Source organism: Semicossyphus pulcher, unplaced genomic scaffold (assembly GCF_022749685.1).
Source record: "Semicossyphus pulcher isolate SPU_LCO1_2020_fin unplaced genomic scaffold, fSemPul1.0.p SCAF_3, whole genome shotgun sequence".
NCBI lineage: Eukaryota > Metazoa > Chordata > Actinopteri > Labriformes > Labridae > Semicossyphus > Semicossyphus pulcher.
This window is the reverse complement of record NW_027211704.1, coordinates 7,747,035-7,770,363: the sequence shown is the minus strand read 5'-3', so window position 1 is coordinate 7,770,363 and position 23,329 is coordinate 7,747,035. Positions and strand designations below refer to the sequence as shown.

Sequence of the window (23,329 nt, the reverse complement as noted above, 5' to 3'; positions counted from 1 at the left end):
CAGATACAACTTCAACAAGACTAGTACTAAACCTAGTATGTGGTTCACCGCATCAGGTCATTGTGCACTTATGAGGCCGATGACCAGGTGTTTGAAAGCCGGTGGGTGCTGCGGACATAGGTGAGGACAGCAGATGAGTAGAGGAGGAGCAGCCCCGCTTACTCTCTAAACAAAGTACTCAGAGCTGTATGGACAGAGAGTCACGACAGTGGAGGACCAATATGCTCCATGATCTGCCATTGCGATGTCGCAACTCTCTCTCTATAAGCTCTGAAAGTACCATCACTCACTCGCTCAGTCGGTCAGTCACGTACAGACCCATGTGTAGGGCTGACCCCGGCGGTCAGCCAAAGATAAATGAAAATCCAAAGAAAAAGAAACAAATTGGACGCTCAGATGAAGGCCAACAGTTTAAAAAGGAAGCGACCGTCAGCGAGGAAAATCAAGAGTTACAACTGGAGCAGACTGTGGACGTCTGGTTATCTGGGACATATGCGCCCGCAACTGAGATCATATCTTGCATTGTATGTACTTAAAAACACAATAATACTCTGGTATAATATTCACTATAAATGTCGCGGAACTAAAAGATTATCTCAATGCCACTTTTTTCCAATATCATGCAGCCCCTAATAAAAACACATAAAGAAAAAGACATCAAAGAGTGAGGGTTTGATCTCAATTATATTCAATGAAATAAATGACTGATGAGGTCCCTGCTTTGAGAGAATATTTTTATAACTAGCAAATGAAAATCTAATTAAATGTATATCCAGTGAAGATGATGAAACTCTTCTAGTTTGTAAAATAAGCTTCTGTTCTAGTTTTGTGTTGAAATCAAAGCTGGATTGGTCTACCTGTGCAGTTGGGGCCGTAGTGGCCGGGAAAACACAGTTCACAGGCTTTTCCTCTGAAGCCGGTGTGGCACCTGCAGTTTCCTGAACCTTGCAAACCATCCATACAGTCACCGTGTTTGCCACAAGGGGCCTCCAGGCCACCTGGACAAACTGAAACACACAGGGAAAAGATGAAGTCAATAACACAGCCAGGGATCCTCCTGGTAACAAAAACACAGTGAGTCAAACCAGCTGCTCTTTCTCATGGCAGACATTTTGATTTGTTTAACACAGGCGTAACTTATACTGTTTCTGCTTCGTGAGGCACAGTCAGAAACAGAAGCACAACAAATGTCTGCCATGAAAATAAGTTCAATAAAATTACATTTTTGGAAATGATGGTCAGAACCAACAAGAGCTGTTTTCTGGAGCAAACATTTTCCCTCTCAGACTCAATCACACGACTGCCTCAGGTCAGGATTTGTAAAAGTCCGGTAATAACAGAGTAGCCAAATTACAACAACAATCTGGTAGAAAGGATGATATCTGTTCACCTGCCTTACAGATCAAATCCGTCAACCCCTACAGGGATGATTTCGATTGGTTTTGAAGCAGCACCATGAAGACTAAATGCCCTCAAATCTTTATCTAATATGGCGGTTGCACTGAAATGTTATACACGCGTAAAAGAAGTGGAAGCAGCTTCTTGATTTCCAAAGTAAAGCCAATTTGAAACTACCTGAAATCTGCAGTTTTTATTTTATTGGCCAGCAGGCGGCGACCTCACTGGTTGCAAACAGAAGTCAGATTGTTTGGACCCTGATCTCTATTTACGGAGTCCACATACAAAATTAACACATGTAGGCACGCGACCAGATTTTAGTACGAGAGTTGTTTCTGTTTGTGGTACGTTTCTAGTCACGCAAGTCACAAACACATAATCTGTTGTAATGACATCCCGGCTCCCATCAGTGGCCATCTGACAATGATTTAGCCTCTTATTTAGCTCTATAAACAGACATCTGCAGCAAGTTCAGCTAACAATCTGTTCTAGATCAAAAATTTCAACTTGAGAAATATTCCCTTGATGCTGCTTCACGAAAGCTATTCAGCGTTTAGATTTCCCGACTTCCTTGAATGCATCAGAAATTATGGATCCGACTCCGTTCAACAAACTTGAGGACTCTTGAGGACAGACCTGATGAAGCTTCACTTTGACTTGTTACTAATCTGCATCATGATGTTGTTATTTCAGCAAACTTAAGAGCCGTTAATTAAAGTCAGTCACACGAAAATCTGTTTCTTTTTTGGGTTCATACCGCTGAAGTAGGCCAGAGTGCAGCCTCTGTGTAACTTACTATTTATAGTTATCCCCCTCCTCCTGGGGATTTCATGAACCGAGAAATGGCAGCGTTTATTTTGCTGACATAAGTGGAGGGGAAAATTTAATTTCACTTCTGATCAGAACCATAGACTGTATAAAAAGATAGACGACATCACAGCTCCCTGAAATTGAAGCCAAACCTCTCTGCCGCCCCCTGCTGACTGGCTGCAGTATTGGTCATAAAGCTCGCCTCCTCCATGTTAACAGATGGGACATGAGTCAAACTATAAAATCAAAATACACATCAAAATTTTTTTTCTCAAACATGGTTTCTGTCATTATAGTTAGTTCTTATCATGCTGATTTACGTCCAAGTGTTCATTTTTCGGACAACTTTATCTTTAATTAGTTATTTGATGCTGTCAAAACGGTGATTGACAGCTCTGCTGACCAATATGGCTCCTGCAGCCGATCTGTTCCGGATTAGCAGAGTGGAGGATGATCCGCGAGAGGAAACGTAACTTAAACAATCACTACAGTCGTTGAAGTTTCCATATCTGTGAACGTTAACCTCAGACCAACACAGAGAAGCTGTTCTGCTGTTAAACACGCCAACATGCAGGAACTCGGAAAGTTAAGTGTGTGTTTTGGTTAGCGAAAGTGGCTACAGCCGCTTCACCCGCCGATCTCTACTGCGCAGTCTCTGGCTCCAAATGACGTCCCCATCGCGAGATGGCAGCGCTGTCCATCTTTATATACAGTCATTGGTCTGAAAACACGGTTGCTTCTCATATTGGTAATCGGACTGTAAACAATGCAGCGCACGGAAAAGGAGAAGTCTTGGCTGGAAGTCATTTATCTCTAATCGCTGGCTACACTGGAGGCCCCGAACTCGTAATGAGTTTATAATCTAAATCATCATAAAGTTTTCATCATTAGAGCATGATGATTTTGTTTGTTAATTATGGTTCAAATTGGATTATAATTGACAGTAAAGCAGGGTATGGTTTAGGGTGCAACTAACTTGTTGACATTATTGACATGATGCTGTTATTGATTGTCTTCAAATGTAGGTTACTTCAGCCTCCAAAAAACCAAGATGTTGACAGTCAAAATGCTCAACTCGAGCCCTCAAAACAAATAGGTGATGCCACAGTGGCTACGTCCGCTTTCAGATACGGTCTATAGTCCTGATCCTAAAACATAAATTTGAATGACCCATGACCTTTCCTCTGACGACACCCTCAGGACAATCTTTACATTAGTAGCTCCAGGTTGGACAGGTTGGACACATGAGCTTCTCCAGAGCTCTGTTGATTCAAAAGGATGAATGTCCGACCACAGGAGCATCTTCTTTTCCCGCCTTACTTCCTTCCTTACCTTGACAGTCTCGGCTGTAGTGGTTTTTGCAGCATTTCTGGGTCCAGGCAGCATACACACACACTCTCCTACAGCCCGCTCGGTTGAAATGAACGTCCAGGTCATGGTACCAGCGTGAGTAGCCAAGCCCATACCTTGGGCGGAGAAGTGAACAGGACTCCTTGTTTCCCTGGAACAAAACAGGACTCATGTTTATCTCAGTAGTTCAGGAATTGTAAGCTGTTAGTGTGCAGATTATTCAGCAGACAGGCAGATCTTACCGTGTCGTAGTGTTTGTAGGGGCAGAACAGAGGGTGGAGGCAGCTTCCACAGCGCCCCTGAGACATTTAAAGAGAGAAAACTTAAATCCAGCCAATTCGAGGACAGAGGCTGATATATTAATTTAATAACCAGTTAGATTGAAAAAGTGAAGAAAAATAATTTTGAAAGTCGTTGAATTAAAGTGGCCTTGGAAAATGCATTCAAGAGTCTTCATGAAATACGTTGTTCTTGGAGCTTGGTGATGTAGGGTCTTCTAACAGGGTTAGTGGTGACTTACTGCAACTGCCAAGCTAATTGCTAATATGCTAATGCTATACGAAAGCGTATCTATGTTCCCAGGGTTCTATGTTCCCCAGCTCAATATCCTCATTAAACTAAACACTAAGGAGACCTTTGAAAGTTCCTGTAATTATTTTATTACATATTGTACAAGTGTGAACATTTTATTATTATTAACAGTAGCAGTATTGGCACTACTTACTTTTGTGGTCTTATTCTCTAAGCTGTCACAGTGTGCTCCCAGACCAGATGGCTCCAGTAGCTGGTCGATACCGTAGCCAATGCCCTCTTTGAAGCTCATGTAGCGCTCCACTATCCTGGCTGCGTTATCGTTAATCAATACAGCCCCCTGAACACACGTTAAAAAAAAATTGAAGGTGGAAAAGTGGATCTTTATATTTGATGTGCACATTTCCATAACATCATTTGGAATGGTAAGCTGTGACAGGAATTGGTGTCTATCTATACAAACCTTACTGGCCACTTACCATCATATGTCACCTCCTTATTAAACTGGACCCATAGTCATTATCTGACCTGTTAATGTGATTGGCTAATCCCCTAGTCCTGCATACCTGAATTTTTTTACACACATGAAAATTCAACACAATTACCCCTGTAGGTCGATTTAACACCATGTTACTACACGGCTGTGTTAACTACTTGAATCTGATTGGTTAATTACGGCATGCCAAGGTCTGCTATAGAGAAATAGCAGATTATGGCATGCCGTAATTAACCAACCAACTGTTGCTATGAAGAACAGACCGTTGCCAGGGATACAGCTCTAACTGTAACTGTACAGTAATCATATCAATCCGCCGAAAGAAGTCCGGTTAATTTGATGTCGGTCTGTTTACAGAGGGGAAAAAAGAAACGAGAAAACAGTGAAGAGAAAGCAATAAAGGTTAAAATACTCAAAAACTGAAGGCTACGACAGAGTGATCTACAAAACTGAAGTCGGCACATGAAGTAAACATTAAACAGAACACAGTACGGGACACGGCGGTGTTTAAAGACAGTGCATGGAAAAGAAAATGTCAACAGACTCTGACAGTGACGAAACAGATAATCAATCTGATATTGATATTGACAGTAGAGAAGGCGTTTCTGAGATATTGTGTTCACAAGAATGGGACGGATGGACGGACAACCCCGAAAACATAATGCCGCCGGCTCGGAGGCATAATAAGAGGATGAATGGATTTGTTAACCGAGGAAACACATGCTTATGTTCTTGACAGTAGGAAATTGTGTTCTCTCCAACATCACAATAACATGACACAACACCAGTTATAAAAGCCACAACCAGGTCTGGGGCAGAAGCCAACATGGCTGCCAGTTCGTGTTTGTGTGAATGTTTTCTCACCACCAAGGTCTTGTCACAGCTGTACTTGATTTGGGATCCGTGCATGGTACGAAACACAGAGTATCTACCTGGCTGACTGATGCCAGTCACCTACACGCACGCATGCACACACACACACACACACACACACACACAAAGAAAATAGAAATTGATCAGGTCCTCCTCCTCTGTCTCATCTTCGTACACCCCCTTCTTTTAAAAAAGGACTCTACAGGTGTTTTTTATTGCGATTCATTTTTGATCTTCATGAACACACGAGGATGTTTAGGTGACCCTATGACCTTTTGCTCTGCAACCACACTTGGGACAAATTTTACATTTTCAGCTGCGTGATTGGACAGGCTGAACAACACATTTTCAGATTGGCAGGTTTGATACGTCACAAACCTAAAGAGCCAATCCCGTTAATGGACGGGGTGACGCTATGCATATCATTATGTGCAACCTATGGCAACCACTTCGGCAATGGGAGAGCCAGCTGCAACCGTCATCGTAATTTTTGCAAACTCCCTACTGACTACTCACGTTAACGTTACTACTACTAATTACAACATTCAAGCTATTTAAGTTTCAACCGCTAAAGTATGGCAGAGACTTGTTTTGTAATTTTACGACAGGAGAAATGTTGAAAATAGTGGGCGGGGAGATTCAGGAATTTTTAATGAGGGAGAAGGAGGAGTTGCCTTGGGAGGATCTTCCCAAGGTAATTAAACATTTTTTGCAGAAAAAACAGACACAAATTATTATTTCAAGCAGAGCATTTTATACGTCTTAAAACATGACCGGAGCTGGTCTTAAAGACAGAAAGAGAAGGAGGATACATGTATAGCTCTAAAAAAATCGCTTATCTCTCTCTACATGTCATGGCCAGCCCAATTCAGATCTGAACCCCATTGAAAACCTCCTGAATGTGATCAAGAGGAAGATGGATGGTCACAAGCCATCGAACAAAGCCGAGCTGTTCCTGGAGTGGCCTAACGTCACACAACAAGTTTTCTCAAATTCAGCCCTATTAAAATGTTGACCCCTGAGTATTTCATGAATAATATCAAAGCAGTTGTATACATGGGATGACTGGCTTAAGCCATTGTTTGTCCTCGTCTTCCCTGATTTCAGTATTCTAAATAAGTATATTCTAAATGTGTTTTTCAAAGCATGTCTTTCCTCTTTAGCGTCATATTAAAGAGTTAGAATCAAAGTATAAATAATTTTTTATTAATCCAGCCATCCTCCTTCTGCCTTCTTACTTCTCCTCCTCTGACTCCTCTTACCTTGGAGCTACGAATGATGTGAGCTTTCACAATGGCTGCCAGTTGTTCCTGGTGGTCTGGGCTGGAGAGCCAGCGCTGTCTCTCAGCTGGCAGGGAGTCGAGGGCTTCGTTTGTGGGCATGAAAATGGTGTACGGTTGGTGAATTTTATCCTGGAGCACAGGGAGTAAACCTGCATCCTGCACAACAAGTGGATGAACTTTTAGTGACACTTTAAAATGTGAATTTTTTCTCTTGCTACTTCACTGAAGTCCATTACCGACAACTACGTTTGACACAACAAACCACCTTTATTTCACTTCATACTTTGAGTTTATAATCCTTATATATCCACTTATTTTCCACAGTGTTTACTCCCCTTGCAGCCTTTGTTGTCCTTGCAATGTTTCCTCTGTTGTTGAAAGTGTAGATAAAAAAAGAGGTGCAGAGTGCAGTGAAGTAGTTGTGGGAGGATAAGTCGTGATAAAAAAATGTGAAGGCTGAAGAGAAGTGGGTGTAAGAAGAGGATGTGTAGATGTATTAGAAGTGGAGGGGTTAAATTGATTCATGCCTTTATTTCAAGCCGGCTCGATTTCTGTAATGCACTTTTAACTGGCCTTACGAAAACAAAAACACTGAGAGACTTCAGCTCATTTAAAACTCCGAAGCCCTAACAAGAGAAGAGAGAACATTAATCCTGTCCCAGCTGCTCTGCACTAGCTTCCTGAACAATTTAAAATTGATTTCAAGGTCCGCCTCCTTGTATACAAGGCCCTTAGCTATTTGCCTACAAGAACGCTTCAATCGTATGCTGCTGGTTTAATAAACCCTCCCACACACTATATAAACACTTGGGGCGCATTCACACCTAAAGTCCATTTGTGTGGTCCGAATCAAAGACCAAATTGTTACAAAGTTGCATTTTGCCTCGAGTTTGGTTTGTGTTCACACGGCAGCTTTACCAGCGGACCAAAATGTTGCAGTCGCCTCGGCTTTAAATCAATACGAGCATGAGAAAGATGCCCGTCTGTCTGTCGACCCTGCCCCTGCATGCTCTGATTGCGTGAGTTGAATTTATTTTACCAAAGTTGAATACAAAAAATGTTTATTATTGTTTTTATTATTAATGAAGGATTTAAAGCCTACAACCGTAGCAGAAGAGGTGACGGAAGAAAGGGAAGGAGGAGAAATGAAACCAGGAGGTGCAGTTTTGTTTACCTGAATGAGTTTGTAGAAGCGGGTGTAGCCATAAGTCTGAACTGCAGAGGTGAAGTTTAACTAAACAGAGACAGAGAGAGAGAGGTCACACTGCCTGTCTGTCAATTCTGATTGATCATCAATCTTTTATTCATTCAGTCAGTCATCGCACACCTGATTAAAGCGGAGGCTTGGCTTGTCCGTTAGCGTGTAGGGCGTCAACATCTTGTCGATGTAGTGAATGACTCCATTGGATGTGGTGTAATCACTCTCCACGATCTTTGAGCTGTTGTTGATCCAAATTGAACCCTGCAGGAAGAGAGAGACAGGTGTGGAGGGAGGGAGAGGCGAGGCAGACAGGTAGACATATAGACAAGGTGAGTCGAAATGTGAATTGTAAGACAGGTGAAGATCATCTGCACATCTTTACAGACAACAGATTTCATAGACAATCAGCATTTTGTATTATTCATCTGTTACACTTTGAAAAGCCAACATCATGCTTCTTGGTTTTTTGTGTGTGCTTGTTTGTTACGTTTTGAAAGCTGAAGTGAAGTTTTCCCCCCGATGTCGACACAACAGTCTCTGTGGTTTTAAGGTCACTCAAGGTCAAAGTCTCACAGGAAACAATGTGGAAACGAATCAGGTCATCAATACGACCATACTGGTCCCATGCTTCGAACTACACACACACACACACACACACACACACACACACATAAATGATGAACACATGGTAAAACATGTTGAGGGCATTATTATTGTAACATCAGAAAGATAGCAGAGGTTGTACACACAGCGGATTCTTTGTTGATCAGAACTTGAGGGACGAAAACAGTGTATGGTCCATCACCAGAAAGAACACGATTGTTTGACTTCTGAGAAAGAAAAACAAAAATAAAAGTCGCATTTGAGTTCATGCTACGGAAGCCCTAAGCGGACATGCATCCATACATTTTCTTTACTCCAATTCCCTGTGATAAAAAGTTAATTTCAGTTGTTTTCTCGAGATCTTGACTTATTTATCTCATTATCTTTTATCATATCTGATAACAAAGCTGGTTTTCTCCTGGTAATTTTCTGTTGATCTATAAAACAGAACAGGCTGGTCACTGTGATTTTACAGAGCAGGACATGCCATGCTGCCATTGCCCACACTAATGAGGTAAGTTAAGCCTGTTTCTATGTTTGTTTTGTGCTTTTGCAGCTCTGGGGATACGAGTTCTGATCATATGATGTTACAGTGGTGCAGCGTTGTTATCTCGAGATAACGAGATAAATAAGTCGAGGTCTCGAGAAAACAACCAGAAATGATCACGGGAAAACAGAGTAAATAAAATGTATGGATGCATGTCCGCTTAGGACTTCCGTACCAAGCAGATATTAAGGCAGATAAACCACAAAGAACTCGACAATGTGTAAGTGGTGTGCTTCCTAAAATTATATTCGACCCACAGAGCAGCAGGAGCTCTGATTGGCCAGCTGTTGCATCATAAAGTTATGTGGAAATCGACATTGATTTTCAACAAACTTTTTATGTTTCAACAAAAAAAATAAAATAACAGGAAGTTAAGTTTTATTAGCTTTTTAGTGTGGATTTCAAAATGACTTACAGACACCATTTCACGGAAGAACGAGCACTTCGCTTGTCTGAAGATCTCCTGCAACAGAGACAAAACATCTTCCGGTAAGGTGGGTAACAGGGGGGAGGTCGAAGGTCAGGGGGAGGCTAATGGTAATGTGACTCACATTGTTGGTGGTTCCACGACAGTCAAAGCCGTCGCCAATGTGGCCTCTGTTGCAGGTGCAGTTCCTTCGACCCTGAGACATATATTCACAGCGAGCATACTTACTGCAGCCACCATTGTTCTGCACACACACACACACACACACACACACACACACACACACACACAAACGTATCACTTTCTGATGACAGCAATGTTGTTATGTTATTTAAAGAGAGACCCAACATGAATCCACTGTGAGCAGCAACATTTAGCAACCGTGGCAGAAAAAACGGTTAATATGCCTTTTGGTTTATAGCTAACTGCCAGTGCCTGTTGAACATACAGAATGCAAATACATCTCCTATGTCTCGGGGAGTTTGAATTAACCTTCCTGTTTTGCTTGCATTCCTCCAAATCTGCAAACTGGCGCCTCAATAGTAAAAGTGTCAATCTGACACTTGCCAGACGAGGCACTGGGGGTTCTCCACCACTGAGAGATATGTGTCTTGTCTTGATAACACTTTTAACAGCAAGACTGGAACCACTCAACAACTCTTTCTTTGATCCATCTGACTACAAACCACAGGAAAAGGTCTGAATACAGGATTAACCTTCCCTGAGACAGAGACCCTTCACTGATTACAGAGGCTTCGTTAGCTCTTTGAGTCTTTTCTGTTTGTTGTTTTCCTTGCCACATAAAGCAACTTTCCCACGGTTCAAAAAACCTGCTAACACCTGGCTTTTTTGCTTAATGGGAAAGGTTATAATCGGCATTCAGACCCGGGTCAAATGACTCTGCAGTAGACCCAGGTAATTATCGCCTCGCTTCCAATGGCAATGATGGGAACACAAAACCCGGGTCAACACGCTATGCGATGCTGCCACCCGTCTCTGTCTGAGCAGCGCTCAAACATCGTTCCAAATTTGTCAGCGCCAAGTTTGATAAATAGACTGAAAGAGTAATAGATACAATCAAGATAATGTATAATGTAAGTTATTTGTGCGTACTTTTATTTACTAACCCTGTTTCTGGCACGTTTGTGAAGTCAGACAGTGAAGCAGCAGAAAAGAGGCCCAAAGGAGTATACTTCACTGGCAATGGGAAAAGAGACAATCACCCGGTCTTCCTGGGTCTGAAAAACCTGTGTCGACCCGCTAATTTTGGCGGAAAAGGGGTATAAGTTTAAACTCTGGTGGAAGCAAGCCTCACACCCTAAGTTCTATTTTTTTTGTATCCAAGTCAATCTTGTGTTGTTAATCACAGCTGAAGAGAGACAGGAAATGTGGGGAGTAGAGAGTGGGTGGTGACATGCACCAAATGACCGGCAGACCGGGAGTCGAACCTGCGATATGTACACTTCTCTATCCACCAACTTTGGCCGGCTTTAAAGATTAACTTTCATGCCAGCATCTGCCTTAAAGACTTTCTTCATGCCTATGATGGTGGATCAGCTGAGCAACACCGCTGTCTGACTCTTCCCTGCTCTGAAACCATCTAATTCCAGCAGGTATCACCTTGCTGGGGGGCCGCGCAGTACAGCCGAAGATGAAACTACGTTCTGGGTCCACCTTGAACACTTTCATCTGAGACGATGTTGCAGAAATACTGTGGGCAAAAATTTCATCTGCTGCTGTGACAAGAGTAAATGGGAGAGAGTGCTCTGAATCCTTAAATCTAGAGCTCAGAGAAGCTGCATTCGTAATGTTTTCTCTCTCTCTGGTCGATCTAAAAAAACATAATCAGTTTCATTTTGACATTTATAAGATCCATGTCCTTCAACCGTTTGATTCTGATCTTCTGCTATATGTTCATTATTACCTTTTAATAAGAATTTATGTATTTGATAAATATTTTACTAGAAATAGCTTTTGACAATGTATTGAAAATTAACAACCCAGGTTATACACCTGACTTGTTTGGCATTTATTTTCCTGAAATGAAACTTTAACAAGTGCAAAGATTTAATTTTCAAAAGCAGTCAAAAAAACAAACAAACTAACAGCTACACTAATAACAAAATTGGTTGCAATTTATGTGCCAAATATGCCAAAATATGGCCAGAGATTATGGGGTATAGATGTAGTTCACTGTGGTTATTCTGTTGCTACCACAGATTGTTTTAATTATCTAAGGAAATTGGGGTTTGAAGAGTTCAAGAATAATGCACATGAGGACTTAAGTCCAAATGGTCTTACTGTATAAACATACAATCTGTAAGGAAAAGCTCCCTCTAGAAATCGTGACAAATTCTAATCTCGCCTCGGGTATGAATGTGGCAAGAGCCGGCCCTGCATGTGACTGTAAGAAAATCAGCAAAAAGACACATACATTTCTGCAGGGATTGACGGGGTAACAGAACCGCCCAGATCCCTGAAAGCCGTACCGACACCTGCAGGATGTCTGAAGATGAGAACAGAGCAAACAGAGAAAACAATCAGTCAGTAAAACAGCAGAGTCAGGTGTGTAGGAATGCATGAAATGGAGAGAAAACTTGAGGCATACTCTATCTCCATATATTCAATTCAGAAGCAACAGGACTGGAGGCCATAAATACAATAATCATAACATGATTGTAAAATAATTAGGTTTACTTTAAAGAGCCAGATGCAGTTCGGCCCTCAGTAAAATGAGACCCTCATAACTGAACTGAGTCTCAGGTCCAATGTTAACTCAGGTCAGGACATTTTTACTGCAGCAGAGAGTTTTCTTACGATGTTGGGGCCCGATCTGATGCAGTCTGCTGACGCGTGGCAGCCTCCGTTTTTGACCAGACAGCCGTCCATCTCTGTGAGCACACAACAGGTTGGAAATTCCTTTTCATCACATATACAGCATGAAACCAGACTATTGTTTGGTGGTCTTTTCCCTTATTAGAGCTGTAACACAGATTTTTAATTACTTAGACACAATACTTAGTTGAAATCATTTTGAAAAACTATAATATGGTAGAAAGCATTGTGAGCTTAAATTATATATCATCAGTGAAAAACATGTATACTCTATATCCATGGTTCCCAACTGGTGGGTCGGGACCCAAAAGTGGGTCGCGGAGGTGTTTTCAGTGGGTTGCGGATGTGTGCTTGAAACAAAAAGGTGTGGCAAAAAGTCTATGCTGCGCTTTTATTTTGAAGGACATGGGTTTCCTCTGATGTGTGTGCAGTAGTAGTGTAGTTTATTCACACTCTATGTATCCAAATTTAATGAGCCGGACAGTAGTTGCATTCATGTTCAATCATTGAGCCGTGGAGTCAACTGTAATTATTCGAAAGACCACATTACCCCATTTTCTGAGAAGGGTATTTATTTATTTAACACTTTAATTTTCCTAAATGAGTATTACATTTACTCATTTAGTAGTTTGCTTAAGTTTTCTCAACCCCCCACCCATCCTCCTACACACACAAACACATCTGCACCTGTTGTCTCTGACTGCACACTAGGGATTTTGCCAGACTTTTGAACTTCACTACAATACTATAACAGTGCTGTTCATTTCAAATATTCTAGTGTGTGCAGAAAGAAGAATATCTGTGACATCTCTCCTTAAGTGTGTGATGCAACCCAACTTTAAAAGTAGGATCTAATAACTCATGTAGTCTTTCGAGTACAGCCTGAATAGATTTTACAATGTAATTTAAAATAGTCCAGAGAAAGAATAAATCCCACATTACGAAACATTTAAGACATTGATATCCAAAATAGACCTGAGAAAGTCTTAAAAGTCACAATTCAGAGGGTTATGGTTAAGGTTGTGGGCTCAGAGGTCAGGGGTCACAACTACCTACCCTGGCAGACGACCCCGTCTCCGGTGTACTGCTGTCTACAGGTACAGGTCCTTTCTCCTGCTGAGACCTTCGTGCAGATGGCAAACTCCGAACAGCCACCGTTAGATCTACTGCACAAATCCAGCTCTGAGAGACACGGAACAAAGATTAGTCAGGTTTAATGTGTGTAGAGGATGTGTGTGCGTGTGTGTGTGTGTGTGCGTTATTACCTTTGCAGTAGGTTCCATTGCCTTCATATCCAGCCATACACAAACAGACAGCAGCCAAACCCTTTGGCCCTGTTATACAGCTGCAGCAGAGGACAAACTGTTCAATATTTGTCCAACATTTCTCATGAAGCTCCGGCCAGCTGGTGATATTCTGTGTTTTTCTAAATATCAGTTTGTTACTATGAAAGCCGTAACGGACATAATTTCCGGTTGTTATCTCGAGATGGTTTAGAGATGACCACAAAAGTTGCTCAATCAGGCGAATATGTAAGCGAACAATACCAGCACTGCCCTTGTAGTGTCTACAATGTTATCAGTAGCCACAATAAGACCCTTTTATCAAATAAATGTAGTGATTTTTTGGAAAGACATTAGCTCATCCTGCTCGCTGTGGCTGCAGGTTTCTGAATTTAGAGTGTGAGTTTAGTTGGTTCACTCAACAGGAGGACTTACTTGGCGTTCTCGTCACACACACCTTGACAGGCGTCGTCCTTAATCTCTGAGACACACACACACAAAGATTTTAGGTGATTAAATAGACTAAAGACCCAATTTTAGTGTGTGTGTGTTTGTGTGTGTGTTTGTGTGTTTGTGTGTGTGTTTGTGCGTGTGTCTTACCTACGGCACAGTAAGCTCCTTTCCAACCTTTGTAACACATACACTTGCCACTTCCTGCCAGACCGTCCTCACACTTCCCGTGCGCACACGCACACTCTGCAACACACAAATGTTTTTGTTAGCTTGCAGGTTTGCAAGTTGCGTAATATTTTTAGCCTCACAAGTATATTAGCATCATAGGATTGTTACTATTATAGGTTAATAAGCATTGCATATTTGTAAGCTTCACAGGTTAGTTAGCCTTACGGGTTTTATGGGTCTGTTGGTCTTACAAGACGTGTTGACGGGATGGTTAGCCTTATAGGAGTGCTTGAGTCACACGTTTGTCGGCCACATAATATTGAGACTCAAATGATATTAGTAGGATTGTTAGCAATGGTTTGTCAGCATTGTGTATTTGTAAGCATCGCAGGTTTTAAGCCTTGCGAGTTTCGAGGTTAATTGGTTTTACAAGTGTGTTAGCATCACAGTTTTATTACAGTCCCAGGACTGCTAGCCTGTGTGGGTCACAGGTTTCAAACAGCTTCCAAAATGTTTGATCTCACAAGCATGTCAGCCTTCTGTAAGCTCTATGCATTCCTTAGCCTGCAGGTCTCATGGTTTTGTGAGTCCTACGTGTCTGTTAGCATAGAGGATTTGCTAGCACCATAGAACGCTTAGCCCCACTGGTTTTTGTCATTGCCTATGCTAATGTTACCTCTGCTGCCTTCCTTTAACAGTGACCTAAATATTAATTTTAAAAGTTAAAGTTTCTGCATTTATTTCGACTTTGGTTGGTTGGCTTTAATATCAACGACCAGCAGATAACCCAAAACATGTTCCCAAGATCTCTGCCCATATTCTAAGATACAGTAAATAGGTTACTGTTAGTGTAATGAAAAAACTCCCTTTTCTTAAAAGAGATTAAGAAGTAACTGGAAGCTTGGGTCATCTTTCACTACATCTGCTCATCTGTTTGGGTCTGTCTAATCATGCAATGCCTCCTTGTGGCAGAAAAAAGCCACAGTCTTTGTGTGTGCTTCTTTCAGGACGTGGTAGTGTTTGTGTGTGTGTGTGTGTGTGTGTGTGTGTGAGTATGTTCCTCACTGGAGGAGCAGTTGACTCCATATCGTCCAGGCTCACAGTCCTCACACGCAGTGCCATGGAAACCCTCATAGCATCGGCACTCCCCATTGCCATAGGTACCATCCAGACAGCTCCCATGATTGGAGCACCAGCTGCCGACCTCTCCGGGGCATTTGAAGCACTCGTGGCCGTAGTAACCAGGGCAACAGGAGTGATCCTGCAGGTCCAACAATCAGTGTTATCATTATTAGCCCCCTTTTTCAGACCATGAATCTGTAACATTGACTACATATGTTAGTCAAACTCCTAGATTGTATAAAAAGATGGACAGCTTGACAGCACCCCAAAAGTGAAGCCAAACCCTCTCTATCGCCCCCTGCTGACCGGCTGCAGTATAGGTCATAAAGCCCGCCTCCTCCATGTTAACAGATGGGACATGGATGAAACTATAAAATGAAACATGGTTTCTGTCATTATAATTAGTTCTTATCAAGCTGATTTATGTCCAAGTGTTCATTTTTCTGACAATATGATGCTATAAAAAGGGGGTGTGACCTCATGATAGACAGCTCTGTTGACAAATCAGCGTTCAGCGCTCTAGTCCCCCGTAGCAGAGTAGATGAGGAACGGCGAGAGGAGACGTAACTAACACTAACACTACAGTCACTGAACTTTCCATAAGCGTGAATATCTGCTTCAGACCAACATAAGAAGCTGTTCTGCTGCAGACTGAGCCCACCTGAGGGCTCCAACACGTCCACAAGGTCAATGTGTGTTTCGGGTAGAGGAAGGGGCAGGACGTCGATACTGCGGCTCCACCAGCCGATCTCTACTGCACAGACTCTGGCTCCAAGTGAGCAAGATGGCAGCATCCGCTCCGGGGGTATTTTAGCTTCACTTTTTTACAACAAGAGGAGGTGAGACGCGTCATCCATCTTTATATTCAGTCATTGGTTAAGCTAATGGCTTTTTGTCATTCAAAAATGAATGTCTGTTGTGTAAATTTAAAACAAAAAAAAATTCACTGCTGGAGGATAGTAATGAGTTTGAAAAAACGATACCAACGAAGAACAGTGTTTTCTGTTGTCAATTCTCAATACCCAACCTAAACTACAGCACAGAGTAGAGTTGTTAGTAATTATAAGATTAGAAGTAATAGTAATGTATGCATACCTTGGTTGTCCTAAAACATTTGATGACACAGCCCGACACAGACTTCCTCCTGGGTCCGACTCGCTTCCTGTATTTACAGTTGGATCGCATGTTGGCCGGAAACGCTTCTCTGACCTACATTTCAAAGACATTAGAGACCCATACAGAGAGCTGTAAGAGAACACATGCTTCTACAGAGATGAATGAGACTGACGGCTGTAAAACTGCACGAAAATACAACTCTGATATTACTTAGTCATTCAGAAGCTGCTCAAGAGGTTAACACCTGGCTTATAGAGGCAGTGCGTCGTGCAATAACAGCAACACCTGTGCGAAACTGTTTTGGTGTTCCCGACCATCACTTCTTGAGTATTAAAATTTGAAGTCTGATCTCTACACTTTTGAGGCCGTAAAGTAGATTGTGTCTGTGGATAAAGTTGCACAGGTGTTCATGTTATTTTGTCCGCTGGTTTCTTACTGGTTTGGAGTCGAACACGCATCGAGGTGGTCCTTCACAGTCTGTACATCTTCCCTGGAGAAAAGGAGAGAGGGAGGAACCGATAGGTTGGAAAACCGGGAAACACATCCATCCATCCTCCCATCAATTCATCTATCCATTCTGTCAATAGACGTCCCAGAACCAAGTAATATTGGAATAAACTTTTAAATGTCAACTGTCACATCATTATTGTACCAATAAAGTGGTTGGAGACGTGTGGTGTTCATGTGCAACGTTTTTTAGCTCTGTACATTATTCTTTTTGAGCCTTGTTGTAATGCTTCACTGTGACTGGCCCAGCTGTTTCAGAACTCTGAGATCCGTGCTGTGATTTACGTTTGACTTTACAAAAATCTTTTGATTTCATGCAGCAGCACATACACACAAAAAAAACTGGTTCATCCTTCAATTCATCCATTTTGTCTTCATTTCAGTTCGGCTTTAATTTCTCGTTCACTTTCTTCTCACTCGTTCTGCTTCCTGCCTTCGTGTCTCTTTCCCTCTTGTGTGATCGTGTCCCCCGCCTTAATTGTTTTCACCTGTGTCTGATTACCCTGTATTTAGTCTCTGTGTTCCTTTCTGAAATTCCTTGTGGATCTTGTGTTTTTTCCTGTTTCTTATTGTTGTGTTGGATCTTGTTTTTACATGCATTAATAAACTCAATTGACTGCATGTGGGCCTTCTATCCTTTGAGTAAACCCTGACATGTGACTAATTTATCCAATCATTCATCTGTCTGTCAGAGTTCTGCTTCACTGCTCACCTGCTCTCTTCCAGTAATTTTCCACTCACCTCTCCTCTACTCCACTCTGCCTGCCTGCCACACCCACCTCATCAGCTAACTCAGTTCACCCAGGCACAAAGCTGCCTCTGATCAGTAGTCAAGCCAGTATTTAATAGTAATATCCTGCTCACACACTAATTGCCAGATTGTTCTTTGCCTTCCTGCAAGACTCTCCATCCTTTTTCCTGTCTGTAGATTATTGTGTGCCTCCTATGGCTCCCCAAATCTCCACCTGGCCCCGACTTACCTTCTGCCTTCTCCCCAGTGGTTCGTCAGCTTCTACTTAGTGCTATCCTAGTTCTGGACCTGCTGCTCCCTCGACCACGTCTCCTGCCTGCACCCCCACGGTACTGTTGCACATACTATATTAACTGTTACAAGAGAGTGTGTGCGCCACCAGCTTACCTCACTCGCCTGTTTGCTGGTTCGGCTCAGCCAGCCCGAGCCCCCGGCCCAGCACAGACTCTGATGGCTCTTAGCCTTACAGCTGAACTGTATTATTACCTGTCAGTTTTCAGGAAACCTGCCTAATCTTAGTAAAGATTATAACCAATGATCCCTGCTCTGAAGTGTGCTGCATTTGGTTCCAAACACACCTATCAATTCTTGCATCCATTAATCCGCCCTTTATCACTCATTCATCCTTACGTTGACCTGCAGGATGACCTCTTTGCTGCATCTGTTGCGGAGGACTTTAAGAACCTGAGGGATGACTATGATGACGCCGTCCTGTGCGTCAATGAAACTACCGTCAAGAGGAACATCATTCACAGCTGTCTGCAAGACAAGAGGACAAAAACAAATCGGACGAAGCAAATATGGACATTTCAAAAAAATGTGTTGGGAGTTTACAGCTTTATTCTCTTTGTTGTGTTTGTGTAAATTTGTTGCTCTGAATCTGACTCTCGGACCTAAAAGTTTCCTTGAAAAACACACCTGCTGCACCACCGGAGAAAAAACATTTTACCAAAAATATATGTCTGCAAGTCGGCTTCTCCACATTTTGATTTAAGAAGAGATAAACTGAAACTCATGGCTGCAGTCTAGTCTTTAAAATAGTCAGCACTCTTCTTTTGAGAGGCTGGTCACATGACCTTGTAAGTCCAGAAATTCTAACCTGGTTTTTGTTGTTCATGTGGAATTGGACCTGGTATTCGATGCCCAGCATCGTGCTTTTCAACGTGCCGTCAGACAGGTGGTCAGGGAAAAGCAGCTGATTGGGGATCACATGGTACTTGAAGACATCAGCGTCCTGGACAGAGAGACAGACAGACAGGAAGTGGGTTTAAGGATAAGTCCATCAATCACCAGCATCAGACTTGTCTGTTATGCTAAGTTTGCAGCTTGTTCGTTTCCCCAGTTGGAAGTTCCCCCACTTTTTGAGTGGAATCAAGAAAGCCAGAAACATCTCTGAGTAAGGACAAGATGTTTGAGAGTGGTTAGAAATCATCTTATGCAGAACTTAAACTAAATTATTCTCACAGACAATTTTCTAATGTCACATTAAAATCCTAATGGTTTTGCGGGAGACTTTTGTTTAGTGTAAGGTGGTGATAAAACTTCAAGCTGTCTAAAATTAATTAAAAATCTCTCTCTCACACAAGACAAGTGATTAACAGTGCAGATATTTATGCTGTTACAAAAGCAACATGTTCCTGTTTCTTTTAAAACAGCAAAGGGCTTTCAGGCCAGAGCAGACTCATATGACCTTGCACCTACCAGAGTGGAGGACTTAGTCCTGCTCAGGTGCTGCCTAATGGCATCATCCGTTGGCAGCAGGAGGGTGAACTCAACACCAATGAGGTCCTTTGACAGATTGTACATCTGTAAAAAAAAAAAAAAAAAGAAATACACACATGCTAAAGCACAAACCAAAACTGAAGAGGTTTACAGTTCAGATAAAGAGATGGACAAATATCTCACCTGAGCGTACTTTCTGAACAGAGTGAAGTTGGATGAGGAGTTCAGGAAGTCCATCAGGGTCGGGGGATCAGGGGGGAGGTCTGAGACAGGTGGAGCAAGAACCTGAACACACAAACAAACAAAAAGACAAATTCTACATAAAAATGTAGACTCTGAAGGCAGGGACGTGGATTTTTAGTTCAGGAAGTGTTCTCGTTTCTGTTTGTGGTATGTTTGTAGTCCGAGTAGTATTAACCAATCTTGTATTAGCAAGCTGCAGGGTATGCATGAAGAGCAGTCCATGAGGAGAGCAAAAGCAGGCAGAGCATAATCCACCGTAATGACATCCCGGCTCTCATCAGCGTCGTCTGACAACGATTTTGCTCCTTTTTAATCTCTATAAACAAACATCTGCAGCAGGTTCAGCTAACAATCTGTTCCAGATCAGAAATTCAACTTGAGACAAATTCCCTTGAAGCTGTGTTGCAAAAACTGTTTAGCATTTAGATTTGCCGACTTCCTTGAATGCATCAGAAATGATGGATCCGACCTCTGTTCAACAAACTTCTCATGTTAAAAGTAGTTTTCTTCTCCTCTTGAGGACAGACCTGACAAAGCTTCATGTTGACTTGTTACTAATCTGCATCATGATGTTGTTATTTCAGCAAACTTAAGAGCCGTTAATTAAAGTCAATCACAAGAAAATCCGTTTCTTTTTCGGTTCATACCGCTGAAGTAAGCCAGAGTGCAGCCTCTGTGTAACTTACTATTTACAGTGAAACTGAGACTCAGCACAGACAGATGAACGGGCCCTCCTCCGGGGGATGGAATGAACCAAGAGATGATTTATTTTGCAGACATATCTGGAGGGGAGAATTTCACTTCACTGTGATCTGAACACACAGTTGCTTCTCAAGCTGCTAACTGGACTGTAAAAAATGCAGCGCATGGAAAAGGAAGTCCTGGCTGGATGTCGTTTATCACTAAGCGCTGGCTAAACCGGAATGCCCGACATATTCACCGGTGTCCTCAGAGGCTATATCGTTGTCAGACTATAGCTGACGGGTTCCGAGAGCAGGAGGAACCAAAAACAGTCAAATACTTTCACTCTCTCAAACTTTCTATTTAGATGGTTGTTGAGTTTTAATTTAAAATAATTCTTCCTCATCCTTCAGATCCAACAAACCTGGTGAAAAAAGATGTGGAAGTCGAAGATCAAGAGATTCACCTTTACTCGACCACTTTAGCACCCACACGACAAATAAGGAAAACTAATACTGTTTCATGGCCTCAAGAGGGATTTCTCCTCTAGCGTCATCATCAGGTAAAGCTCGAAGACTAGCTCAATCATTGCTACGCTGATTCATTTCAAGAGGCCGACTCTCACCGTATCTATGATGTGGATGTAGCCATTGATTGCAGGTAGGTTGTGGGTGATAATGGAGGAGTTTCCAATGTGGATCACCTGAAACAAAGCAACAACAGTTAAGTATACATTCTCTAAGTGTGTATGTATATTAAAGTATTCAGAGACATGTGGATTCAGGAGGTCTACCACCACATTCTTACCCCACTTCTGTTGCTGATCTCCCAGTGGGTGGGGGGGTTCAGGGTGGGAAGCTTGCTGCCCACCAGTCTGTCCAGATCTTCAACAGAGAAGACACCCTGCAGGAAGTGGGCCCTGAAGCCAGGAGGAGCAAAAAGAGGAAACGAAAATCACAACCTGCTCCTTGAGGATTGTTGATGTGGCTTTAAGCTTAGGGATCAGGTTTAATGTTGTATCGTTGTTTCATTATTTGCAGTAAATATGTGTGAGTGAAAAGTATCTGATCAGTGTGACTTGACTGACCGCAGGAAGAAAGGCAGGTGGTGTCGGTTGTTCCAGAACGAGTCCTGAGCTATGGTCATGTTCCTAAGCGCTGTTCTAGATGGAGCCAACACAGTGATGTTCCCGCTCAGGTCCTCATAGCTGTGAATGTATCTCTGACAACACACACATGCAAATTTACAATTCATGTTATTGTAAGTGTTGGGTTATATCAGTCCCTCTATTTTCTGTGATTGTTGCAGCATTTTTAAAAACGTTGCGATGAAAGTTGCAATGTTTTGAGGCTTTTTTTTTCTGTGTAACAGTTCAGACACAATGAACGCAAACCACAAACAAAGCTTATTTACTGAATAGTATATCACCGTTTTCTTAAAATGAATGAAGATCAAATAAAGGCGGGAGAAAAGCTGTTAAAAAGTGGCGCCGCTTGCCTGGTGCGCTTCGCTAAGTATCCCAGCATGCTTTGAGCAGCGAATCGGCTGCTTGCTATACACAATGAATGGGGGCGAATTTTCAGCCGTGTGCGTCTGCATTCAGTGTGTCCACACCGTAACACAGGCTTACTGTTAACTTAATCAATATACACAGACAGAACAAGGTCACATTTAGCATAGTTAGAAGGTAGCGTGGCAGGTATTCTTTCACTTGAAATAGACAGTAAAAAGAAGATTAACCTTATCAGTTATTTTTAAAATATAAAGTTGAAAAAGTGAGTTTCTTAAGAGCAGCACATGTTGTTCTTACACACCTGAATGAGTCTGTTGAAACTGTACAGCTTACTGTTCATGTCCAGCTCCTACAAATACACAGAAATTCACACACACACACACAGTCAGTTAAAAACAGGCAGAAATTAAACATTGTTGTTGTCAGGTTTGTGTGCCGTCTGTGACTCACAGTGATCCAGCTCCAGTCTCTAAAATCGATTATCTCTTTTCTCTCTCTCCAAAAGTGTGAAATATCCTTATTAAAATCATGTCTATAATAAAAGCTGATGAATAGTTTTGAATGAGGTTGCAAAACTAACACATTCCTTGCTCAAGTAGAAGAACAGACACTTGTGTAAAAAAAGACTCAAAGAAGTAATGATTCATCTTCTTCGCTAAGGTGAAAAAGAACAGGCTCTGAAATGCACTCAGTAAAAAAGTAAAAAGCAGCGCTCTGAAGGACGTTTTGTAGCATCTGTTTCTAACTTAACTTCATGTCATATTTGGGAGACTATTGAACTAAAGGCTGGCCCACACTAAAAGATTTTAAAAACCTTAACAGATGTGTAAAATGTGAGAGAGCCCACACATGACGACAGATAATGATAGATTGAACAGTTTTGTTCCTGTAGTGTGGGGAGAGCAACGACATGACCAGCACACCACACACTAACAGATTCATTCACCAACAACCAGAGTCCGACTCTCACATCTGGAAATCTCACTAAATCCCTCGTGGTCAAACGAGATTTTAGAGTAAACAAACATGGCGGACGACGGGCAGGAAGAATTGGTGATGATAGTTTTTGGACTTTTTATTGAAAATTCAGGAAGTAAAAGTGGAGACTCAAGAACATGGGCTGTACATGTTACTTTAGGCTTCACGTTTGCTTTTGCCGCAATGGCTGCTGTTCTTGTGCTTCCTTCTACAGTCAGCTTGCTTCCCAGTTGGCTATCGTTTGGTTCCACGTGATGATCCACTGAGTGCGTGCTCGGCTGTTCTCGGGGTTCCCTCCCACACAACAGGATATCAGATCGCAAATATTGAACATGTTTAATATTTGAAATCGGAGCGGCTACGACGTTCTTCCGAGCAGATCGGGGGAAGTAAAATCACTCTGAACATCCCTCACACCACAGGAACATGTGGAGAGAT

The 23,329-nt window shown here is 42.1% G+C and overlaps 1 protein-coding gene across 1 annotated transcript in view; it reads right to left on the bottom strand.

The window, feature by feature from the left end:
- Positions 1 to 23,329, bottom strand: part of stab1 (stabilin 1) — a 63,244-nt gene that overhangs the window by 13,223 nt on the left and 26,692 nt on the right. The window contains exons 28-56 of the mRNA XM_069677687.1: positions 22,215 to 22,262; positions 21,488 to 21,621; positions 21,208 to 21,319; positions 21,026 to 21,103; positions 19,660 to 19,761; positions 19,456 to 19,560; positions 18,854 to 18,988; positions 18,385 to 18,513; positions 16,933 to 16,986; positions 16,476 to 16,589; positions 15,324 to 15,519; positions 14,238 to 14,333; positions 14,073 to 14,118; positions 13,620 to 13,699; positions 13,411 to 13,536; positions 12,337 to 12,410; positions 11,954 to 12,025; positions 9,644 to 9,763; positions 9,508 to 9,555; positions 8,692 to 8,772; positions 8,430 to 8,576; positions 8,069 to 8,203; positions 7,916 to 7,975; positions 6,721 to 6,897; positions 5,450 to 5,539; positions 4,283 to 4,429; positions 3,801 to 3,857; positions 3,541 to 3,709; positions 858 to 1,007 (exon numbers count right to left, since the gene is read on the bottom strand). Coding sequence (XP_069533788.1) covers positions 858 to 1,007; positions 3,541 to 3,709; positions 3,801 to 3,857; positions 4,283 to 4,429; positions 5,450 to 5,539; positions 6,721 to 6,897; positions 7,916 to 7,975; positions 8,069 to 8,203; positions 8,430 to 8,576; positions 8,692 to 8,772; positions 9,508 to 9,555; positions 9,644 to 9,763; positions 11,954 to 12,025; positions 12,337 to 12,410; positions 13,411 to 13,536; positions 13,620 to 13,699; positions 14,073 to 14,118; positions 14,238 to 14,333; positions 15,324 to 15,519; positions 16,476 to 16,589; positions 16,933 to 16,986; positions 18,385 to 18,513; positions 18,854 to 18,988; positions 19,456 to 19,560; positions 19,660 to 19,761; positions 21,026 to 21,103; positions 21,208 to 21,319; positions 21,488 to 21,621; positions 22,215 to 22,262 — 3,082 coding nt within the window. The remainder of the gene's footprint in view (positions 1 to 857; positions 1,008 to 3,540; positions 3,710 to 3,800; positions 3,858 to 4,282; positions 4,430 to 5,449; positions 5,540 to 6,720; positions 6,898 to 7,915; positions 7,976 to 8,068; positions 8,204 to 8,429; positions 8,577 to 8,691; positions 8,773 to 9,507; positions 9,556 to 9,643; positions 9,764 to 11,953; positions 12,026 to 12,336; positions 12,411 to 13,410; positions 13,537 to 13,619; positions 13,700 to 14,072; positions 14,119 to 14,237; positions 14,334 to 15,323; positions 15,520 to 16,475; positions 16,590 to 16,932; positions 16,987 to 18,384; positions 18,514 to 18,853; positions 18,989 to 19,455; positions 19,561 to 19,659; positions 19,762 to 21,025; positions 21,104 to 21,207; positions 21,320 to 21,487; positions 21,622 to 22,214; positions 22,263 to 23,329) is intronic.